The sequence below is a fragment of the Diabrotica undecimpunctata genome, chromosome 3 (assembly GCF_040954645.1).
Source record: "Diabrotica undecimpunctata isolate CICGRU chromosome 3, icDiaUnde3, whole genome shotgun sequence".
Lineage (NCBI taxonomy): Eukaryota > Metazoa > Arthropoda > Insecta > Coleoptera > Chrysomelidae > Diabrotica > Diabrotica undecimpunctata.
In genome coordinates this window covers 69860417-69884859 of record NC_092805.1, presented here as the reverse complement: position 1 = coordinate 69884859, position 24443 = coordinate 69860417, and the positions used below count along the sequence as shown (strand labels likewise).

General features: G+C 32.8%; 1 protein-coding gene across 4 annotated transcripts in view; it reads left to right on the top strand.

Moving 5' to 3' along the window:
* Positions 1-23863, top strand: part of LOC140436892 (facilitated trehalose transporter Tret1-like) — a 142989-nt gene extending 119126 nt beyond the window's left edge. For 2 of the 4 annotated variants that reach the window (XM_072526052.1, XM_072526054.1), the window contains exons 3-6: positions 3724-3862; positions 4244-4528; positions 11409-11522; positions 18478-23862. In XM_072526052.1, the coding sequence (XP_072382153.1) occupies positions 3724-3862; positions 4244-4528; positions 11409-11522; positions 18478-19400 (1461 nt within the window). In that variant the 3' untranslated portion in view covers positions 19401-23862. Of the gene's footprint in view, positions 1-3723; positions 3863-4243; positions 4529-11408; positions 11523-18477 lie in introns of all 4 variants that reach the window. The other 2 variants (XM_072526055.1, XM_072526053.1) reach the window with 2 other exon arrangements.
* Positions 23864-24443: the final 580 nt, after the last annotated feature.

Sequence of the window (24443 nt, the reverse complement as noted above, 5' to 3'; positions counted from 1 at the left end):
AATATTTGGATCTTTACCAGACTTTAGGATAGGAACAACAATGGAGTTTTTAAATGAATCAATAACGATGTTATTTTGAATGATATCATTAAAAACCTGTAACAGTAGATCTTTAGCGTCTCTTGGTAGGTTGATTAACATAGGGTATTTGATTTGATCAATCCCTGGGGAGTTATTATTGCAATTTTTGAGAGCGAAATCTAATTCAGATTTAGTAAAAGGTTTCAACAAAAGTGATTAGATTGGTGATTTTGTTTGGAGCAGGGAGGAGAAACTTTATTAAAGAAGTCCTCTAAAACTTCATTGCTGAACGGTTTTATACTATTCTGCGTTTTTCGATTTATTTTGTTGGCCTGTGACCATATTTGCTTAGAAGAGGTATTTTTGTTTAAATTGGAGTACTTTAAGTAGGTATCAAAACTCGATGAAAGTTTGTAAGCTTTTAATGACTTTTTTCTGTCATTAATTATTATATCACATTAAGGGTCCCACAATGGTGGTGGGGGACGATTTTTAGGAGAAGTTTAAGAATTTTATATTGAGGAATAGATTTTGAAGCAGATTCATTAATACAATCAATAAGAAAATTATAATTTTCGTAAGTGTTTAAAGAGCTACTATAGTTGACAAACATTTTTTCTATTAAGGATGTATAAAGTGACCAATTGGCTTTATTGATATTCCATTTGCTTTTTGGATAAATTGTTTCATGTGATTTGTTAGATGTGGAAAGGTTCATGGTTATAGCAAAATGATTTGACCCTAAGGTATCTAAAGAGACGTACCAGGAAACTTTACTGGCTAGATTAGCTGTACAGAGAGAAATGTCAATCATAGATTTCTGAGTATCATATTTGGAAAGATAATGTGGGTTCCCCATTATTCAAAATAATAAGATTTGGGTCCTTGACACTGCTGACGAGCCCCATAATGAGTTATGATCATTCATATCCACTCCAATTATACAAGGTGATCTAACTTGAGAAAAGATATTTTTCCAATCATCTTTAGAAGTACGGACTTTAGGTGGATTATACAAAGACAAGAAACTCACTTCTAAATTTTTAAATTTAACGGAGATGCCACAAACTAAAATTGTATCATTGAAATTTTTAGTAATATTCACTTGACAGAATGGGATAGAAGTTTTAATCAAAATTGCTACACCGGCATACCCATCGTATCTATCCTGGCGGATTATATTATAATCTTTAAATGTATAATTTTGATTTGGTTTGAACCATGTTTCACTTAACAACGCTATATCAATGTTTTCAGCAGTTAAAAAATTAACTAAACTATTTTTATTGGATGCAACGGACCTTCCGTTTCATTGTAAAATTCTCAGAGTTGTTTGTTCTTGGAAAACCTTAGTGCATTTTGACCTTGGATTAATGTTTAAATAAGAATAACTGCCAGAAAAAAGTTCCATTTGAATTACTTAATTTAGATAAATAATTTTGATTTTGATATAGGCTAAGAATTTTATTTCAATGTTTTAATACCCTCCAATACTGAAAATGTTTTCCGATTTATGCTCTCATTATCTACAGATTTTAAATCCTCAAGTATGTAAGTTTTTTTAAAAAATTAATGACACACTCCGTCACTACCTGTGCAATATCTTTATTATCACCTTCTGTAGGTTGAAAGGTAGATTGCGTTGGATACTGAGGAAGAGGATGTGATGGTCCAAAACGGAAGTTAAACGGAGGGTTTTGTAAGTTTGGGGGTGAGGGAGAAGTAGTGACTTTACGTTTTTTGTTGTTATGGATTAGTGCCATAGGTCTGCTACTATCCGAACGTTGAGAATTTGTAGGTTGTGGGTGCTGAAAAGCATGTGTATTACCAGAACTTTGAGGTAGTTTCGGGAATTCTGCCTCGTAGTTTGCTAGGACAGAAAAGCGATTGTTTGTTATTATTTCTGAATATGAAGATTGAAAAAGCTTTTTGGCTTCTAAGAAGGATACTTTTTGTTCTATCATCAAATTTTTAATACGTTTCTGTTCCTCGTAAATTGGGCATAGTTTCGAAATCGATGTATGCTGTATACTCTTGCAATGTATACATGATTTATTAGATTCAGAAAAGTTGTGTTCTTCGGTTTTTACAGATCCACATAAAATACAATGTTCTTGACTGCTTTTGCACTGTTTTGATATGTGTCCAAATCTCAAACATCTATAGCATCGTGTGACCCTGCCTATAAATTTTTCCATATTAAAATAAACAAAATTAAGGGATATATGGCTGGGTAATATGTTACCTTCAAAGCTGGCTACAATGGCCTTCTTAGGTACATACTCAGCTTTACCATCTTTTTCAACTTTCCTGTGCATTCGTCTGATGTCTTCAACCCTTGAGTTTGGATTTATGTTTTGTTTTAAATAATCAGCGTCGTAACTTATGTCAACGTCTCGAATCAGACCCTTGACCTCTAAAAGGTAATTAGGTATGAAAGCGTTTAAGTTTAATTCTTTTAAATTTTTATTTGTCACTAACTTGTTAGCTTCTGCTATTGAACTTAATATTACTTTAACGCGATTTCTACCTATTCCCTTAATTTCCTGAATGTTTTGTACGTTTAGATTTTTGTGTAAAATATGTCCTACAAACATAGGATGCAAACGACCCAAATTTTGCTGATTATTTTTTTCAACATATACGCAATAATTATTTAACGAGTACTTATCTGGATTTATTAAGTCAAATAGTTTTGGTTCGTTTTCCTTAGCACCTATTGTCTACAATTCCATGACGGCAGCAGTACTTTCCATATTGGAAAAACTATCACTTTCACAAAAACTCCACTTTCACAGAAACCTCCACTTTCACCATCTGGCGTCTTATTTTTTACGCTCCCCATGGGGAAGCGAAGTTTTTAAAATCTAACTTATTTAAATAGTTTTGATAAATTTAGTAACACGAACAAGCAAAAACATGAGCACTAATTAATACCAAATCGATAAGCCGGTTATTGTTGTTGGACTTCTCTCTTCGAAGGTTCAAACGAAAACTGTTTTTCAATTTTAGATTTACGGTAAATTTCGGACTTAAGGAACTTTAGGACTTTAGGACTTTCGGAAATTAGGATAGTTATTTAAGATTAGTTTAAGTAAATAAAATGTTATATTAAAATATCAAATCTACCTGCATTTTTCCAAGGATTAATTTCGGTTACCACGAAACAAGTCATTAAGGTATTAGTAGAAAGTAGAAAGTCTTTGTCTCATATTTTTCTACACAATTATGGGAATTGGAAAGTGTTGGCGTTCGGGCAAAATCACTAGTCAAATATAACTAAATAAATTTAATTTATTAACATACTTTTAGGTGCTTACCGTATTAGTTTCTACTTTATTTTCTCTATTATAGGTATATTTTTATGCCTGCCTTGATGGTCTGTCTTAAGGGAGAAATGATATTAAATTGTATAGGCTAGAACTTTATGAAACTGCAAGAGAAATATAGATATAAATAAAACCAAAGGTACAAAATTTAAAACTTTCACTAGGAGAACTATGCTAAAACTAGTTATCACTCACATTTTTAAGTTGTAAATTTAATTGAAAGTAGGAAAAAAGAATTAAAACAATTTGCTTTTTAAAGATTAGCATATGGTCAAACTTTGGTAATATTTAATATTTTTCAAAGATACTAAAACTCTAAACATAAATCGCTTAATTTTCTTCAACTGTCTCTCATTTTGTTGTGAAATTTTAGGTCTTCGTGGCAGTAGGCCCACTACTACTAACAGTATCTTCTGGAATGACTTTTGGATATTCTGCCATATTAATACCTCAACTACAAGTTGCTGAAAACAATACTATATCAATTGATACAGAACAAGCATCTTGGATAGGTAATTTTTTACTAAATGCTCTAAGAATATTTAATAAAGTTAGCTACCCATTGTGCCATACTTGGAAAACAATTATCCATAGGCGAACTATTAAATTAACAAACAAAAAGAAAATAAAATAAAGAAATTATAACAACTCATTTGCCAAAAGGTAGTAGGGGTGGGAAAATATGCGCGAAAGAAACAGGCGAAGCAAAATAGGGACAGAAAGGGATAGTAAATTCATAGTTTCGGAGCTGAAACAAGTTGCTTGTCCTAATTTTTCGTTTTTAATTATTAAATACAAACATTCGAGCATTATAAAAACAAGTTTTTAACATTACATTAAATTATGTAACTAAAATTGTAGATGATCTGTAATATTGATTTCATTTTTTTTAGCATCCATAGCGACACTTCCCATGGCAGTAGGATCCGTTATAGGTGGATTCTGTTTAGAAAAATTGGGACGTAAAGCAACACATACTATATCCTGCTTACCAATATTCTTGGGATGGTTGCTAATCTATTTAGCGAATGGAATCAGTATGGTCCTTTTGGGGAGATTTATAACGGGGTTATTTACAGGGATATTGACAACAGCTACTGCGGTCTATATTGGAGAAACGTGCGAGCCCTCCTACAGAGGAGTTTTACTAGCCGGGATATCATTTTGTGTTGCATTGGGTAAACAAATTTACAGTTATGAATCAATACACGACTTATTCGTGAAATCCTGACAAATCGAGTCCTTATTTTATTTACAATAACGGAATAATCGCACTTTCATATACACTCCTTTTTTATCTCTAAAAGGTCCGTCAGTTTGGATTAAGGGAGTTATTCAACCTAAACAGTTCTGTGTGACGTTAAAGTTATCCTTAATTATATCATCCACAAATATACGTACTCGTATTTATATGAGTCGACATCCATCATATTATTAAGCATTTGAAACTTCTATAATGCATCTATTAATGCATCCTGTATAAGCCCAATTTTATTCATGGACGCCATTTGGTCTATGTAATTCTGAAACAGTGGTGTTTTGATTAAGAAATCTGAATCCTTGTATCGATTGTGAATTTTGACGTTTAAAAGCTAGTTTTTTTTGTTTTGCTTATATCGTTAATTGTTTAAGTGCATTCTTAACCCAGTAACACCAAAAATAGATGTTGTAAAATTATTTTATTGGGTACATAGTCTTGTATCATAACACTTAATAACACCCTGTGGTACAAAAAAAAACCGGAAAGAGCAGGGGAAAGCGGATTTTGAATTCGTTGCCTAGAAGCAACATTGCTAGTCAATAAACACTATTTGATACTAACTTCACTAATGAATATCTCAAAATTTAGTTAAGTAAAGAACTATTTAACTAAAAGACATTTCATTAATTTAATTAAAAAACTTTGACATAAAAAGCGCTTAAGACTAAAAAATTATAAATATAGGCCTAATTCTAACAGTGGAATAATAAAAAACAATTTGTGTTCGGTGTAAAACAAAGCCGCATGTTACAATTTTCACCTGCACAATTGTGTAGCCAATTTTACAAAATCTACATCTTGGCCAAAAAAGTGGCCATTGACCTAACGCATCTGTTCTGGTAGCATCATCAGGTCTTACAGCAAGAGGATGGCGAAGTAGGTTATCTGTATTTTCCTTACTTGATGCACGGCCTCGCTTTACTTTGATATTTCCAGTGTTAGACAAAGACCTAGCTAGTTCACAAGAGGAATTTTATTGTTGGCAGCTGTTTTACTCCCATAAAAATCAAAATGGAAAAAAGTCTGTTATTTCGGAAGTGTTGGTGTTGACACTTACCTCAATATTTTGCGTACTGTATAAATTCGTCATATACAATATTCTTTATTAGATTTAGTGGAAAAACCTCGTAAAATACTAAGGAGGCAAGGCTACCTCTACTGCATTATTTTCTATAGTTTGATTTTAGAATAAAATGGTTTTTATGTCACTTTCAGATCAGTTATAATATACTGACTCCACTACTTTTTCTTGACGATTTTTCATACTCCCCCGTGTCAGACAAATCGGAAAAATTAGGGTCGACAGGAACAATACACGACATTTTTATCTTCATACTCTTCTTCCGTAAAAGGAGGTAGTTGATATTTCATTTAAATTTTCCATAGTGAAATCTTATACTGAAGAAAATACTCAATTACTCAACTGACAATGTTGCCTGAGAGCTGCATGATTTTTATTCAACAAAATAATATGATTACTTACCGTTTACAGCAAAAAATAGCACAGAATTTGGAAATAAAAATTATGATGCACCCACTTACACGTAGACCTCTACTGGTATCCTATGTACTCAAATTATTTTTTTCAAATATCTCTATTGAATGTTAGATATCGGTTTTTCTATACACTAGTTTTATATAACTAACACAATTTGTTGCTTATAGTTACCATTGCAACATAACAACTATATATAGTAGAAACTGACTTAGGTGCTTAAAGATGATGTTGCCTGAAAACAACAAAACCAGATACCGGGTTAATGAATTGGAGTAATGAGTATACAGTTACCAGTTAGTTCTGCAATTGTATGTGTGTGTGTGCGCGCGTAAGCGTGTACAAGTGCGTGGGCGTGGGCATAAGCTTGGGCATAGGCGTGTGCGTGGGCGTGGGCGTGTGCGTGTGGGTGTGTGTACGTGTGCATATGCTTGTATGTGAGAGCGCGTGTGGATGTGCGTGTGTAAGTGTGTGTGATTATGCGCATGCGTGTTCGTGCATGTATTTATGTGTGGGTGTGGTGTGTGGGTGTGCGGGCGTGTGCGTGTTCGTGTGGGCGCTTATTCGTGTGAGCGAGTGTGCATCTTAGTGTGCTTGTGCGTGTGCTGTTTGTGTTTGTGTGCGTGTGAGCATATGCGTGTGCTTGTGCTTTTGCGTGAACCAGTGCGTGGGAGTGTGCGTGTTCGTGTGTGTGAGTATGTGTGTGAGCCTGTTCGTGTGCTTATGTTTGCCGTGTGCGTGAGCCTGTGTTTGTGCTTTACTGTGCGTGTTGGTGTGCCAGTGGGTATGCGGGAGTATGTGTGCGTGTGTGTGAGGGTGTGTGTGTGATATGTCTGTGGGTGTGTGTTCGTATGCGTGTGTGCATTAGTGCGTGTGTACGTTTTCCTTTGTGTTTGAGCTTGCGTGCCTGTATGCGTGTGAGCGTAGGGTCGTGTGGGCGGGTTTGTGTGCGTGTGTGCATTTGTGCTTTTGCTTATGTGTGTGTGTTGTGTGTATGTACATGCGTGTAAGCATGTGTACGTGTGTTCGTTTGTCAGTTTGTGCGTGTGCGTTTGTGTGTTCGTGCACGAATTCTTGTGTGTGATCGTGTAGGTGTGCATGTACGTGCTAATGGGCAGGTTCGTGTGCGTATGCCTGAGCTTGTGCTTGTGCATGTGTGTGTGCGTGTACCTGTACGTGTGAAAGAGCGAGTATTTGTGTGTGTGCTTGTGCATGGGAATATGCGCGCGCGTGTTCGTGTGAATTTGCTTGTTGGTATGCATGTGCCTGTGCGTTTGTGTGGACGTGTTTTTGTGCTTGTGCCTGTACCTCTGTCTGTGCATGCATGTTTGTTGGATTGTGCGTGTATGTGTGTATGCGTTTGCGTATGTATGCGTGTTCGTGTGTGTGGATGTGCCTGTGTTTGTGGGTGTGCGTGTGCCTATGCGCGTGTGCGTATGTGCGTGTGTGTGTGTTTGTGTTAGTGCGAGTGTGCGTGTGTGCCTTTGTGCGTGCATGCCCAGGTGCGTGGGTGCTTGAGTGCCTGCGTGTGATGGGTGTGGGTGTGCGTAAGCGTATGCGTGTGCATGTTAGTGTACTTGTGCGTGTGTGTGTATGTTTATGTGTTTGTGTATGCGTGCCTTTGCATGTGTCTGTGCGTGTTCGTAAGTGTGTGCGTGTGCATGTATGTAAGCGTGTGCGTGTGCATGTATGTAAGCGTGTGCGTGTGCATGTTAGTGAGAGCGCTTGTGTGTGTGTGTGTTTGTGTGTGTTTGTGTGTGTGTGTGTGTGTGTGTGTGTGTGTAGGTGTGTGTATGTCTGTGCGGTACTGATAATATTTATTCCATTGGCCATATTTGCTGTTTTAATTAATCCCAAAATTTTACAATTTATCAATTTTTTATACACACGGTCACTTTATTCGCTCAGGGAGCTTTCAGAGTTAATTATACATAGCTCAGAACTGACCAAGGGTAAATTGTAGAAGTATGATAAGTAAACACATAAAAACGTAAAACACGTAAAAACTTTGGTTCTGGTTATTTTTAAATGTCGCTTAAAAATTTGACCAGGAACTATAAAAAAATATTTTATTGTTATTGGGGAAATAATTATTTTACTCTCATTGCATAGACACAATTTCCACAGAACGTATAGTTGCTCCAAAAATTTTACTGCATCTAAGTATTTAGATTTACTACGGAATTATAATTTTATTTCTATACTCAAAAAATTTACAGGAGCAATTTAATAACATTTGGTTATTATTTTAAAATTCATAGTACAAAAGAGGACTTTTTAATAAAACTATTTTTTAGCGGATAATATCGATGAACAAAACAATTTTAGCAAAACTGGCTCTGCCGATTTATAGGCTATTGATTATATTCAAAAAATAGGGCTAAAAGAAACTACAACGTTAAAATGGTTTTATTATTTCATATGGCCAATGAACCCCCAAATTAAAAAAAAACGCGGAGTTCTACCATTTAAAGGGGTGCATTTTTAAGAAATGGGTGATGTAGTTGGGTGGATTTAATGCACTTTTACTACATATACATCTACAAAAAAGTTGTTCAAAATTATAGTTCCTATCGAATTGTAAACTTTTATTGCCAAAAATAATTTTTTGTGACAAAAAAGAACAGAAACGTACGTGATTTTTCTTTTTTCTCTCATAGCTTTTTTCACGAGGTATAGGTATAGGCATCGCTTGACAGAAAAAACTTTTGTACTTCCTCTTTAAAATTACGTTCGCGTAAGCGAAATTTGCAGATAAAATCCTCATGGTGCATAATTTCTAACAGTTGTATCATGACTTCTTGTCTCTGGCCACACCTAGCATCATGCCATTACTCCGCCATACCAAGATATACCCAAAACTGGCTTCGACAACAGTGACAACACCGCATACCTTTTGTTAAACGATAATCCTCCAAACTTGCCACAGGCTCATACAATACAGGACTTTTTGACTTTACTGTCTAGGAAAGTATATTATGGAGGCTAGAAAGTCCAAAATGAAGAATAATTAGGATGGCAAATTTACGAAAAACAGAGAAATTGATCTGAATTTCGTCCAGAACCTCATGAGATACATTCAAGGAAATTTGCGTCTGGAAGAGCAGAATAGCCCAGTTCACATTATTTGATATTATAGTTTAATTTAGTAATGGGTTACAATTTTATAATAAGTACTTAGCCTTCGTCAAGCGGCATAGGTACAATTGTACCTCTTAAGTTTTCAAATTGTGATAACATTTTTCTTTAAAGAGGTAGAGACTTAAACTTTTGTGACGTCTTTACATTTGTCCAGTAGATTATGTGAGCCAAATGTAATAAAAAAATCTTTAGTCAATTTTCAAAAGGGGCAAGGGTCGATTTCGCTGATGGTAACTGCTAGAATCTTGGTCCAGATAAAGTGTCCTTTAAGTCATAAAACATAATGACGGTTTGAATTCGGTTCTCTTTTTGTCCTTTAAGTACATACTTACAGCTTTAATCCGATTAATTAGTTGTACATATCTTAAACAATAGTAAAAAATGTTTTATTCTAAGTAAATATAAGTCCGTGCGTGTAAGTGAATACTCGTGGAATAAATTCTTACATTTTATTTAAAATTTTTAATTATATCACCTAACCTATTTCGTCTAATAATACATTACAGTGTGGCCATACAGTCGCGCAATAAAGACATTAAGATATTATATTATCCCCACGGGAGGCAACGCAATTTCATCCATGGATTGGAGACCATCTGAGTTTGTTCGTCACAATCGTGCCCTGGGCTGAACGTACCTCAGGTGAAATCGGCGCAATCGTCTCATGCTTTCCAAATGGAGGCTTAAATTGTTTCAACGGCATAGGTATATTTGTACCTTGTACATTTTTTTAAGTAAATGCTATAAAAAAAAGGAAATATATTTTATATCTAAATGATAATTTATTTAAATCAAAATACAAAAATAAATGTTAGTGTGGATTTTCGCAACACATACATGTCGTTTAAGACAAAGCATGTTCGACACACACTGGTAGAAAACATACTACACAACTTTTTCTCGTTTTGCTCTATTTTTTTTTTTGTTCGTTTCGACAAACATAGCAACTTACGGCAACTACCGCAAATACTATGTTACGACCAAAGACCATTTCTACAGCACTACGAAGAAAATGACTCCTCATCATCATCCGGTTTTTACGTCTAGATTGACTTGAAGGCAAACAAACATCTTTATCGAGATCCTTTAAAAATTTCCTATATTGGTTCTTTGTTTTTTGTAGTGGATTGTACTCTCGACATATAATGTAGGATGCTAACGTCAGGATGTAGTGACGTCAAACGTCAATCATATAAAAAAGGCCAAGGGCCAACGCAATGTTTGACGCTTGACCGTATACTCACCTGGCATTTTATCTATGGTATCAACCTCCCCTTTGATTTTATTGTAATACATAATTATTTCTGGCTATGCTACTTCACTGCATGATACAATGAAAAGAAGATATGACATTGCGCAGGTGGGTCGGGCTATGTGACGTCAGGATGTGAGTAGAGTAGAGTAAAAAATAGTGAATTAATTTATTGTGGTTAACGTATGGACCTTTATTATTTGTCTTGAATTTTTTTTCTATGAATTTTTTTGCACAAAAAAACTGTATTTTAATATTTGTTTGAAAAATATTTCTATTCTTTATATTTATTATCTTAACAGATTTTTACATTTTTATTTAACTATTAAAAACAACTCACTAAATATGGATGCATTTATTCAAAAATATGAAGGAGTTGATAAAAAATCATATATAATAGAATTAATTACAATCTTTAATGCCTTAATTAATAATTGAATACAACCTCTAAATATTATGCATATGAATATAAAAAGCTGTCAAAAAAATTTTGATGCCTTCGTAATTTTTTTTTATCTGAATGTAAGAGAGATTTTGATTTTGTAATTTTAACGAAAACTTAAATGATTTGAAATTGTTTCAAATAGAGGTTTATAGATTAATATACAATTCAGGAACATTTAACAAAAATTATGGTGTATCTAATTTCACAGATACTATCTGAATATCAGTATGGATTTCAAGAAGGAAAATCCACTGAAGATGCAATCTGTGCTCTAACAGCTAACATCTGTAAAGCTCTTGATTATGCAAGACCAGCTCTTTGTATATTTGTAGATTTATCAAAGGCATTTGACACTGTTTCACATAAAAAATTGCTAACTAAACTTAAAAAATATGGTATCAGAGAGCTTGCATATAATATCCTAGAAAGTTATCTTCTAAATAGCCAAAAACATGTTTATATAGATGGAGAAATTAGTAGGGGAAGAATTATATCCTATGGAGTCCCGCAGGGAACAGTCTTAGGACCAATTCTCTTCAATATCTACAGCAATGACTTATTCAGACTGAATATTACAGGTAAGATAAAAAGGTTTGCAGATGACACAGTTATTTTCTTTGATGCAAATACATGGGATAATTTAAAACAAAAAGCCGAAACAGACTTTGCTACAATTCAGAAATGGTTTCAATTTAATAAGCTCACCTTAAATGCAGATGAAACAAAATATATACCATTTACATCGTATGTAAATAACCTCCTAAATCTTGGCTCATTAAAAGGCATTGCAAAAAAAGAAATTCCATATACATACGAAATTAAATATCTAGGTATAATAATTGATAAACATTTACGTTAGAATTCTCAAGCAAATAATATAGTAGTTAAATTAAAAGGGCCACTATCAAGATTTAAATTTTTAAAACAATTGTTAGGAATAACTCATTTAAGAATTCTTTATTATGCAGTTATACAATCTCAATTTACCTATGCCCTTTTAGAATGGGGTGGAATACGGAATAATTACTTGAATTCTATAAACATTATTCAGAAGTGGCTAATTAGAATTATTTATGGTAAAAATTTAAGATAATATAAGATAAAAATTCAATATAATATTTAAGATTTTAATTAATTTAAGATAAGTCAATTTTAAACTGTAGGTAAATTAGTCTGTTACAAAGCCCTTATACATATACAAGAAAAAAAGATAATAAGAAACTTTAACAATTATGCCCAACAAACTAGATATTCAATGAATAATGCCAAGTAATAATTATCTAAATGTAATAAATCCATACTTCAGAGATGTGTTGGTTTAGGACCCAAATTTTACAATTGTCTACCAGAAAATTTAAAACAAATTAAAAATTATAAAAAACATAGATATAAATATAAAACTAAACAATGGATTAAAATCAAAACAACACAATTCTATGAAGAACTGATTTATGGACAATAGTAATAAATAATAAATATCTAAATAGACTTTGATTGAAAACTACATTACTTGAATTTACTCAATTAATATCACGTACTGACATTTGTGTACTCGCAGTTGTGTCACATGTTATATTAAAATTAAACTTATTGTTTTTAATGAAAGTACGCATATTTAACTTACTATTATTTATATATGCTACTTTTTGCTAAGGGGTGCTACTTTTATAGTAGCTCTACTTCAGTGAGTTTTTATGTTTATTTAGTATTTAATATACTTTTTGTTTCTTGTAATCTATGTAAGCTTCTAAATAAACATTATTATTATTATTAAATTACCTTTCCCCCAAATGTTTAATGAATAGTTTATATATATTAGTGTTTTTTATTATTCAGTAAAATGTATAGATAAATAGATATTATATTTATCTTTAGATTTGAATAGTCCTTAGACTATGTGACCATTAAATATAAAATTAATGTATAAGAGATCTTGATCTGATAAAATATAACTGATAGGCTTTATTACTACCGCAGCTTTAACATTTTTTATCATGTAACACATTACAATTTATTAATTATTATTCTTATTTCAATATAAGTACGAGTATTATATAGTATAATATATAATTAGATGTATCTTGTCTAATAATAAAAAAAATATGTTTTTAATTGATCTCTCTCATACTAAGCAAAACAATATCTCTAGAAAGTTTCACATTTGATATTAAAAGCTTAAATCCTCAAACCATATAGCATAGCAATACATTAGAAATTCAAAAGATCTACTCACCACCTGACGTCATGCGCAAACCTGAACGAAATTTGAAACGCTACTTATCATATTATCTTTTTTTCATTGTATCATGACTTCACTGTCTGTTACTTGTCCTGTCATATTCATGGAGGAGAGTATCACCACTGCTATATTTTACTTTGGCGCATAAAAGTATACAGTAGTATACTCGTTTTCATCGTTCTTGGCGTGTGCCTGAAATAAGCTACTACGGAATTTTTAATATTCTTCTCTCTCTGATACACAGATGCGTAATTCAATTGTGCGAGTCACGTTCGTCATGGTAAAGTGCGATGAGAAGGGAATGAAGAGACCACTCACGTCTCCCAGTATTGTAGCAATAACACCGATGCGTTTGGCCGATACGGTGTCGGTGATAAGTTCGGCCTCTTTACGAATACAGATAGCTGGCAGTGACGTGTTTTTTTTTTAAATGTTACCCTGATCTGTGCAGGTTTGAAGTAGCTGATGAAATAGTTTTTATAAGTAAACAGTTTTTAATTAATTAATAGTTTGAGCTCTTACTGTGTGGAATTCCATTACATAAAATAATACTCTCGATACCTTAAAAATTCCAGTTTATTATAAATTAACTCTCTCTCTTCCGATACCCATTGCAATAATGACTTGTGGCATTGTTCTTAAATGAGCTGGCTAATAGGTTTATAATTGTAGCAATTACCATTGATATTTTATGTTGTTTTAGTCGATTTTAGTCAGTCATTGTTGGAATTTGTTCCGAACAGTTTTACTTATTATTTTTTGTTGTGAATAACTAATTGTTCTATTTAATAAAAAAAATGCCGGGAAAAACGATAACAGGAGAATTGCGACAATGTGTAGTTCATTTATTGGAGTATTTTAAAAAAAGAAAAAGAAAACAACGGACCTTTGCTTTCGTTATCATCGGTACATGAACGAGTAGCGGACGCTTTGAAAATCAGTCTTCGCACAGTGACAAGAATAAAGAGTGAATACAAGACAGGGGCAGCTCTTACTACACCAGGAGAGTCACGTAATGTACAAAAAAAGACTAATGATGTCAGCGATACTATAAAAGGAGAGATTAGAAATGTACTGTATGGCATGAAAGCAAAAGGAGCAATTAAAGTTCTTAATACACAATTAAGAAACAAGCATCTCTATGACGGTTTTGATACAAGTTTGTGGCGTCTTATGAAAAATTGTGGGTTTTCATACAAATTAGAAAATAGTAGACGAGTGCTACGTGAGAAACCATGCATTGTCTCCAAACGACTGTATTTTTTGAGGCATTATATGAGAAATTTTTTAAGTCCAAGCCCACTTCAGTTCGTTTTTTTAGATGAAACATGTATATTCCTAAAAGGGGCATATAAACGTACTTGGCAAGATGACTGTGTGAAAAGCATCAGAAAAGGACACGAAAATACAGGTAAACGCTTTGTTGTTTTACATGCCGGAAGTGGGCAAGAATTTGTTAAAGATGCTGGATTACTGTTTTCTACGAAATCGAAGAGTGCAGACTATCATGATTCTATGGATAAAGAATCTTTTAAAAAGTCTGTCTGCGAAAAGCTGATACCAATGTTGGAGGAACCATCTCTAATTATTATTGATAATGCCTCATACCATAGCTCTTTAATAGAAAAGTTACCGAATGCCAGTTGGAAAAAATCGGACTTACAAGAATGGTTACGAGCGAAAAAAATAATTTTGACAACGATTCGGGCAAGACAGAGCTATTGAGTCTTTGTCGCCATAATAAACCACAAAATACCAGGTAAGTTATAGACGAGCTACTCCAAGAACATGGGCGTCAGGTTTTGAGATTGCCTCCATATCACTGTCAATTTAATCCGATTGAGTTGGTCTGGGGCATTTCTAAACAATACTATGATCGTCATATTGGAGAACATGGACGTGGAGATGAAACAGTGAAAAAGTTTGGGGCGATGCATTAGCTGAGGCAACACCTGCAGTGTGGGCGAGTTGTGTTAACCATACTGAAAAATTAATTCAGGATGACTGGGCAAAGATGGTCACATATGATGAAAATGAAAGTAGGATTATCATCGATTTGGCGGAAGATTCCAATGATTAAGACAGTTCCAGTGAAGACGCTGACTGATTAGCTAATTAATCAAGGTCAGTACGTTGTAACAGTTCAGAATTCGCTACAGTGCTTAAAACTTAAAAAATCTGTATCATTTTTTAATTAAAGTGGGTTAAATAATTAACACTTTTTTGGGTATATTTCAAAATCCTTTTAAAATGTACTTTTCGTTATATCCTGTTCTATTGTACTGCAAGCTAGAAAAATACTTCTTCGCAATTTATACGTATATTCCGTTATTAGAAATTTAATGAAAAATAATTTATAATTTTCTTTTATAACTATTATTTCGTTTGACATGCTACATTTTGCTCCGCCACTGGAGGAGGTAAACGAATCGAGCTTAGACAAGGAAAGACAGTGAAACAACTTATTGCAAGTGTTTTTACATGCACACGCCAAGAACGATGAAAACGATTATATCATGATTGTATGCAAAATTCGTAGAAAATTTCTTTGTTTGCTTGCATATTGGTGGGTAGAAATCTCTTATTTTTTTTTTAACTGTAACCACTAACCTCATATGCCATGAATGCAAGACTTTAAAAGAGATGCAAGAGTTCAAAACTGGTAAAAAAGTTATATGTGGTAATATTTCGCCTAGAACCTTTATAAGACATGACCAGATCCAAAACTGTTCGTTCGCCAGCGTTGACTTATCAGGAACTATCTGCTGTTTTTTTCAATATAAAGGTAACCTTGTACGAGATAAGCGATTGATGCATTACAGCCCAAAATACCTTGATTCCATATTTAGCGGGTTTGTATCGTACATATTGTTTACTTGTACGGCCTCAAAACGGAAACAATTGTTTGTCGATGATTATGCACTGGGATGGTTTGTGGCCTTGCTGCAAACTTTTATTTAGCATTGTACAGAGATGGGTGGAGCCTTATCGATTTTTTTACATTCTTCGCGGTTATTTTCTTTGACAAATCTGATAAATTTTAGAAAAGGTCTTAAAACGATCACGAGATATTGGTGCACGTATTAGTGGCAGACAATCCATACTCCATATCTTATACAAGTTTTCTTTGTTGTTTCTATATACACCAGCAATAATTAGGATACCAAAAAATGCGTCAAGCTCACATTCACTAAATGGCTCAATTTTTTTTGCGGATTCCGTCTTTAAGCATTTGGAAATCTTTGAGCCAATTCTTTGTTAAAAGCCTCACAGACTCTTTAGCCTTTTCTGTTTGTTTTACGCAAAATTATGTCACAAATCTCTGGGCTCATAATTGACTTGAATATTTGTTTAGGCGTAAATAAACTGCTGTTAGCTGCAGGCCCATTTTTTTATCGAGGATATTACGAGATTTTTTGTTTGAGCACTACATAGTGGATCACTACTCCATTCAGTTCCGTCCTTGAATATCAAAATGTTGCCTAAAGACCGAATTCTCCATGTGCTCCTCTGAGTCGTACTTGTCTACCTGTTTTATAATAAATTATTCTGTCCATGTTCTCAGCATTTGCTTGTGGGATATAGTTTTCATCATCATATGCAATATAAACGTCTTGATCTGAATCAGGTTCTTAAACCAAATTTAGTAGTTAAGCTGACGTTAGTCTGTAAAAGAAACGTAAAATTATGTTAATAACATTTTTCATTATTTTTCGTCATCTTGTGTAAAATAATATTAACAAGAAAGGATAACTTTTTTTGCCGCCATTTCGGTAAACTAGATGTAGAAGCAGTATTACTCATGATAAATTTTAGGTATGCACCTATTGACAAATATCAAACAACTAAATATAGATGAAATCTATGTTTCCAATTGAAATACAATATAATACTAGAATTTGTTTACGACCTCTATTTCCAAGTTTATTGTTGCAGTAATTTCAATAATTTATGACATATAAGCCGTGTCACGTAACAGCGGATTTTCATAAATTTTTGTTTGTAAATTGGCACAAAATCAAATTACCAAATATTATTATTTATTTATTGCAATGTACAACAATTTTTATTCAATTATGCTACTAATTAATAATATTATCTTAAAACTAACAAATGTTTCTCTTTAGATTAAAGAAATTTTTAAGAAAATATGTAACAGGTAGGTACAATTGTACCTATACCGTTTATTAACGTTGTAAAATTATGCCGCTTGACAAATGTGTAAATAAATTTCTTCATTAAAAAAATTGGATAGGTTAATATTTTTGGCAAAACTTTTAGGACATTCGTTAGTTCTAAATTTCTCTTATAAGTATATTTTAATTCCTTAATATTGTTTTAGCTAGGATGGTGAATAAATATTAATAATATCAAACGAAAAATTTTATCTTATTTGCTTAAAGCCTAGGATAAAAAATGCAGAACAATAACCTCACTAGACAGCTCAGTTGCAACTGTCTCAAAGTAATGAGTATGAGTCGACTAAATTTACAGTACTGCAAGATATTTCGGTTGTATATTTATTTATTTGAGTTAAAATTATGTATGTTACTTATTTATTTATTTGATTATTTGGTACATAATAGACATCGCTTAAAAATATCTTAGTTACGAAAGTCAAAGCCGAAAACGGATTTTTAAAAAATTAATTTTCGTAACAAAATTTATTTATTGAGAACGTACAGGTATGGTAACAACTACAAAACAAAAAGCTCTTAATCTAATTAAACACTGGTATATATAGTCTTTCTATATGTCGTCACACATTGGATAATCCAGGGACGTAACTTCTTAAGCAGTTATGGTTTTAAATGACATAGTTAACTAATTTTACTAACACAACTGTGATTAATGCTTGTTGTTCAATTTTAAGTTATTTTTGCCGTAACATGTATTGGAGCAACAATGTAAAGAAATATGTCGTATCACGTGGTATATAATATTTTTAAAATATAGTTTAAATTTACTTATTTTTTAAATAAATTCAATTTTAGGTTCTGAAACTGGTTTTTTTGGCATGTTTAATATAAATATTATGTTTATATGGGATTAAGCCGCAATTAATTGTAATAAAAATTAAATTTTTAACTAACTGGTAATGACGTTTCGATTTCCATTTCGGAAATCGTTTTTAAAAAAGGTTATTTTAAATATTCTGGGAAACATTTTTCCGATCAATTGTGGCTTAATTCCACATAAACCTAATATGTTTACTTATTTTATACTAATTATTTTAATTTTGAAACATTTTAAAGGAACTACTTCATACTTATGTTATTATTAATATATTTTAGGTTTATTTACATCCCACCTTCTTGGTACTTTCCTATCCTGGCAAAATACAGCGCTGGTGTGCTCGCTGCTTCCTTTAATCAGCCAAATAATAATTTATTTTCCTCCAGAGTCTGCAACATGGCTAGCGGGTAAAGCGCGAACAGAAGAAGCAGAGCAAGCATTTTACTGGTACAGAGGAGCTTCCGATAAGGCGAAAAATGAATTGAATATACTCTTGCAATGCCGTAATCACCAATCCAAAGAATCAAGCAAGACTTTTAAAGACAAGATAAATGGTGTCCTAGTACCGGAGTTTCTGAAACCTTTAGGAATAATAGCTATCTACATTATTACCAAACAGTGGTCAGGTGTCAATGCGATAACATTTTATTCTATTCATATCATGCAAGAAACCACAGGCAAAGGTGTAGATGAATATTTATCAACTCTAATTATTGATCTTTTAAGGCTTTTTATGTCTGTTGTAGCATGTGTTTTACTTAAAAAAATTAAAAGACGGCCACTGGCTATAATAAGCGGTGTCGGTACATTCCTGCCGCTATTAATACTGAGTTTCTACATCTATATTGCAAAGATTTATCCTCCGTTCTGTTCAAGTTACATTCCTCTAAGTTGTCTTATTTGTTTCATTATTTTTGCCAGCATCGGATTAGTACCCCTTCCGAGTTCTATGCTAGGGGAAGTATTTCCTCTGAGACACAGAAGTAAAGGTAGCGGCATTTCGTCTTTTATAGCTTTTTCTATGTTCTTCTCGGTTGTTAAGTGTGTACCTAGTATGTTTGAGAGTTATGGTCCCAGTGGAACGTTTTTAATTTTTGGTTTAGTTGCTCTTTTCAGTACTTTATTTGTTATTGTATTTCTTCCAGAAACAAAAGATAGGTCTTTACACGAGATAGAGGAATCTTTTAAGAATAAGAAATAACAAAATATGTATGTTTTTACATCTTAAATATAATTTTTGCCAGTATATAAAATCTAAAAATATCTAATGGTTCTAGTGTCACAAATTTATAGTGAAGCCAATAAGTGTATGTAATTAATCAATAAAATTTCTTCTTCTCTTCTTCTTCTTACATATCGTCTATGTCCTGACAATACTTCCTATCTGTGAAATGTCATATTTTACAGGGGACATAAAAACTGTCTACAAAGGCGCTGAGGACTAAAGATTGTTTAACATTTTGATATTAGGTATAGATAAGCCATTAGAGATCATATTACCATATAAGCTATCAATTAATGTGCATGATAAATTTTAAGTGTGAGATAGGCGATATTCTCTTGGAAATTTTGAAGCTACAGTGCAGTTAGGAGGAGTTCAACAGTAGGTATTAATACCGAATTATCAATCATTTTTTTACTACTAAATCACTAAGATAAAATATAATAATTCGGAGTGAAACTAGAAATCTTTATTACTCGTACTTATTAATAAAAAACACAACAAATTTAAACAAGAAATCAAAAAAACAAAACTCGTTAAAAACTAAAATAGACTTCTTAACATAATAACAATACTTCTTCAGAATCAGTCTGTAGTAGTCTGTGGTAGGTTGTCGTAAAATGAATGACAGTCTCTAGGCAATTCAGTCTTTAAACTTTGTAAGTGATTCCATTTTGTCAATTTAATCGATCTCTCACGTATGTGTAAATTTTCGTATCCATCGCCATAATTTACTTTCTTTGGTCTAATTGGCAAGTCTTTCCAGTCATCATCAAAATGTAACTTATACTCAATCTTACCGGAGTTTTCGAAATTGTAAGCTATAGCCCTTAAATCTGTTACAGTGGGGTCATTGCTTTCTCGACCAGGTCGAATTGAAGTATACCTCAAAAATCTGTTATCTGCATAATTCTTAAAAAATGTGTGGTCAAATTCTTTCACTTTATATGGAAATGGTTTCTGACGAGCTTCTTTGGTAATTTTCCTATAATCACTTGGCAAATATGTGTCCTTGTTTTTTAGCCTTCTCTCGATTCAACTGTGAACGGAGTCACACTTCATCTGTGTGTCACCCTGTTACAAAAACTTCTGAATTATTTCCAAATTATTGTCCACGGCAAATGTTAAAAGTGCCATTACAACATTCCTGTTTTGGTACAAACACCCGTCCGAAAACAGCACAATAGGCAATTTTTTTCCAATACAATTGTCTGACAGGTAGTCTATGACAAGTGATGTAAAAGTTGAAGCACTTAAATCAGACTCACTTTCATTGAACCAATAGCATGTAACCTCATGACTATTGAGATCATACATAGTGAAGTTGTAATAACATAATTTCGTTTTAAAAAAATGTAGAGCTGGCGTTAATACTTGGAGACAGTTTGACGGCCTGTTAGTCCATTGTTTTTTGCAGGACTTGCCGTGACATAGCAATTTTATTTTCTTCAACGCACTTTTTTGTATATATTTTGTAAAGTTCACTTTTGTTTCTTATAAATGGCTCCAGGAATAGTTTAGTCGTGTTAGATCTATTATAGTGCGACGGTAACTTGGGAAGGTCATCGAGAAATTGATTTAAATAGACCATTTCTCCACTGTTGTTTCTAGTTGTTGGCCTCTTTGAGTTTTCGTTAGCTTTATAAGAATGCATGCTGTATTCACTTTTTTGTACCCAAGACTGTATCGTGAATGAACCCAACGCTAACGTGTTTAAAAACATTTGTCTGCAGACCGGTACCTTTTCACCTTTCAAAGGTAAGCTATATTGTAATGTGCCGTCACGTCTCGATTGGCCTTCTGTAGTCCTTCGATCCACTTGAACTTCTGCTGACATAAGAAGCAACAAAAACTTTTCTTTGATCCCAGCTCGTCTGGTTCCAAAAGTACTGGAATAATTTTTTTCGAGTTTCTTCAGAAAAATTTGCGCACATTCGAACTTTCGATCGTTTGCAAAGCTTTGAGTTACAAGTGAAGTCAATTTGCCTAGCCTTCCATTCTAAGCTTTTGGTTGACCACTTTTAACCATGTTTTAGGTTCTGCAACTATTTTTTTCTTCCTCCCTGTTTCCAAGTTTCCATTATCAACGTCAATTTCATTAGTAATATCTTTAAAATGTTGTTCTTGTATTGGATCTTTCACGTCGTCAGTATTGGTATTTTTAATATTTTGCTTATCCGCAGGCAACAATAAATCGTTTACATGGTGATTTATATCCTCAATATTTGTGAAGGTTGGATCATCAAATTCTAGTTCTCTCCGTTCAAACGCTGGATTTTCCAGTGATGAAGGTTCATCTAAAATATTCTCATTCAGGATAATAATGACCATATTTTCTATATCCATTATAGGTTCATTTAAAACTAGGTCCGATGTTATGGGAACAGTGTCCATGGTTTCGAAATATTGGGTCTGATTGTTGAAGTGTGCATCTGATAATACTGAACTATCGGCAGAACTGATTTGAAAATTGCCAATAATGTTTATTTTGTTCAACGTATGAGTAGAAACGTTTGACTTAATTGACTGAGAGGTAGTGCCAATACTGGACTCAATAATATTGCATTTTACTATGTGTTGAAGATTGTATAAAACCCACTTGGGTTTTCTCAATTTTGGAGAGATGCAAAATTGTTTTGGTTCTTTCAGACATCTGTAATAAAAAATAACCGTCTTTAACACTAAATTACTTCGAATAATGATTTAAAATAATCTTTTAGAATTAAACAGAATCGGAAATAACTCCTACCTGACTGAGAGATGAAATGACACAGTATCAGAAATACCTCCTAACTGAAACTATGGTTATAATCATGATTATCATTAGCAAAAAACTGATTACTTTGTTTAAATTACAGCAAGATAAGTAAACAGATCATGTTAATTTAAGTGTTAATAAATAAAAATAATTAGAATAGACCAATACCTCGAAATGGTTGAATACACGGTAGTCTCTCGTATCACGTGGAAACAATATGCGCCATTTTTATTGGATAGGAGGGATTACGTTTAGTTTTTCGAGCACTGCAGATAGTAGGTATTGGTTTAATGCAATAACGTAAGAAATAAATTTTTACTGGTTAGGAGCTTTTCACAGGCATGCGTAGTTAGAAAATACAAATCACATGGAATAATAAACGTATTTACGAAGAAATTGTCAGATAGGAGGTATTGTCAGGACATGGACGATATTATACTTTAATTAATAAGAAGTCTTCACAGTCAGAATTAAGTAATCTCAACATTCCGCTATTCTTACAGGTATCTTTTTCAAAAGCAGCCGACCTTTATCTCTAGCACTTGGTCGTGAAATATATGTATACCTTATCATTTTGTTACACTTCCTGAATAAGTCTTGCTCTTGTTAAAGCCCTCAACTTTCTTTTGGTAAATTTAACTATTTCTCCTAGTTAAATAATTATTGTGCAAGTGTTACCCGTCTCACTTCACTAATATTTCACATTCACAAATGACATGTATAGCGGTTTCTTTCTCCACTTTCCTGCAACATGGTTAATTCATCCTACTTGTAGAGGTGTTGAAAGTGTTCAGTTACTGTCTCTCTCGCTGCCATAAGCTTCCGTCTGCTACGATTCATTAAACTAGATGAAAAATTCTCGATAATGTGGCTAATGATTTTCTGTGTATCTGCTTGCCCTTGGAGTGTTCTGCATATTTTTATAACTCTGTTCCAGCCACTTATAAATTTTATTTCTAACATTTCTAACAATTTCGTGATGTCGCAGAATTATTATGGACTTTAAAAGACTCCTCTCGAGCATTACTTTGCTAAAGAGTCTGCTATTCCTTCTCTTGGATTATTTTATACTTATATGTGTGTATGGAATTACATATCTCTACGGATCGATAGTACCTTACTCACCATACTGCATGACGTGGTATGAATGGTTTGACATTGTCAAGTAATTTTGTTAGACCTGTATTTTAATAAATATTTTTTGGAATATTAGACAAAAATGCTTTTATTATTTTTATATTTATTATATTTTTATTTAGAAGATGTGAAAATGTGGCAAAACAGTGTGAATTGCAAAATGAACCTAATAATAATGATGCCTTAACAGCACACAACCAGACAAACGAGTTTGTCATGACAGAATAATAAGAAGGAACACTGAAATTCCATCTTCAACAAGATATTTAAGTAAGATTTATTTTACCATATTATCTATTACAAAGTCACATCCAGAAAAAACTCAGAAAATTTTGCAAATATGTTGTTTTGTTTGTTCCACATAAGAGTTAGTCTTTATTTAGAATTAAATGAACAAAATATTTAGCAATTTTTGTAGTAATTAGTAATAGTAGTTCGAATATAATTTTGGTATTAAAATAATTATTTGTTTTATTTTTTGGCGTATCATCTGTAAAATACAATTTAGCAAAATAAAATAAGAAACGTGGAAAGTACAGCTAAGAAGTTTTAACACCCACCACCCTACCAATTTTTGTCCCTTTCTAATAAATTCCTTACAAAGCGTCTAAAAGAGCCAATCTACAGTCTATAATTTTTGTAACAGAACATTTTAAATGTAACAAAAGTAAACAAATATAAAAGAATCTATTAAAAATTCAGATTTGTATTGGATGTTCCTTATTATGTCTTTCTTAACGGCTTTTGAAATGGTTTTGTTTAAATTCCTTAGCTCTCAATGTTCGTTGCATGCTTATTTTTCATTTTCCTTTTTGTTTGCTTGGGTCTTCTGTCATATTTTGATTTTTGCTTATTTTGTTAGCTGGGACTTATTCTGTGTTTTCTTTAGTGCGTCCACCAACATTTTTTTAAGCTATTCAATATTGTTTTGATCTTTCACGTCTTTCTGTAGGTTACTCTCTATTTCTTTTTGGTATGCCCTCCTATTAGTAATTGCAGTGATTGTGACATTTTTAGTCATTGTCACTATATTTCTTCTTTCCTTATTTACATTCAATACTGTCTTCGCTCTAAGAGTCACTTCCGGTTAAAAATTGATTTAATATAATTACATCTTAAAAGAGTGT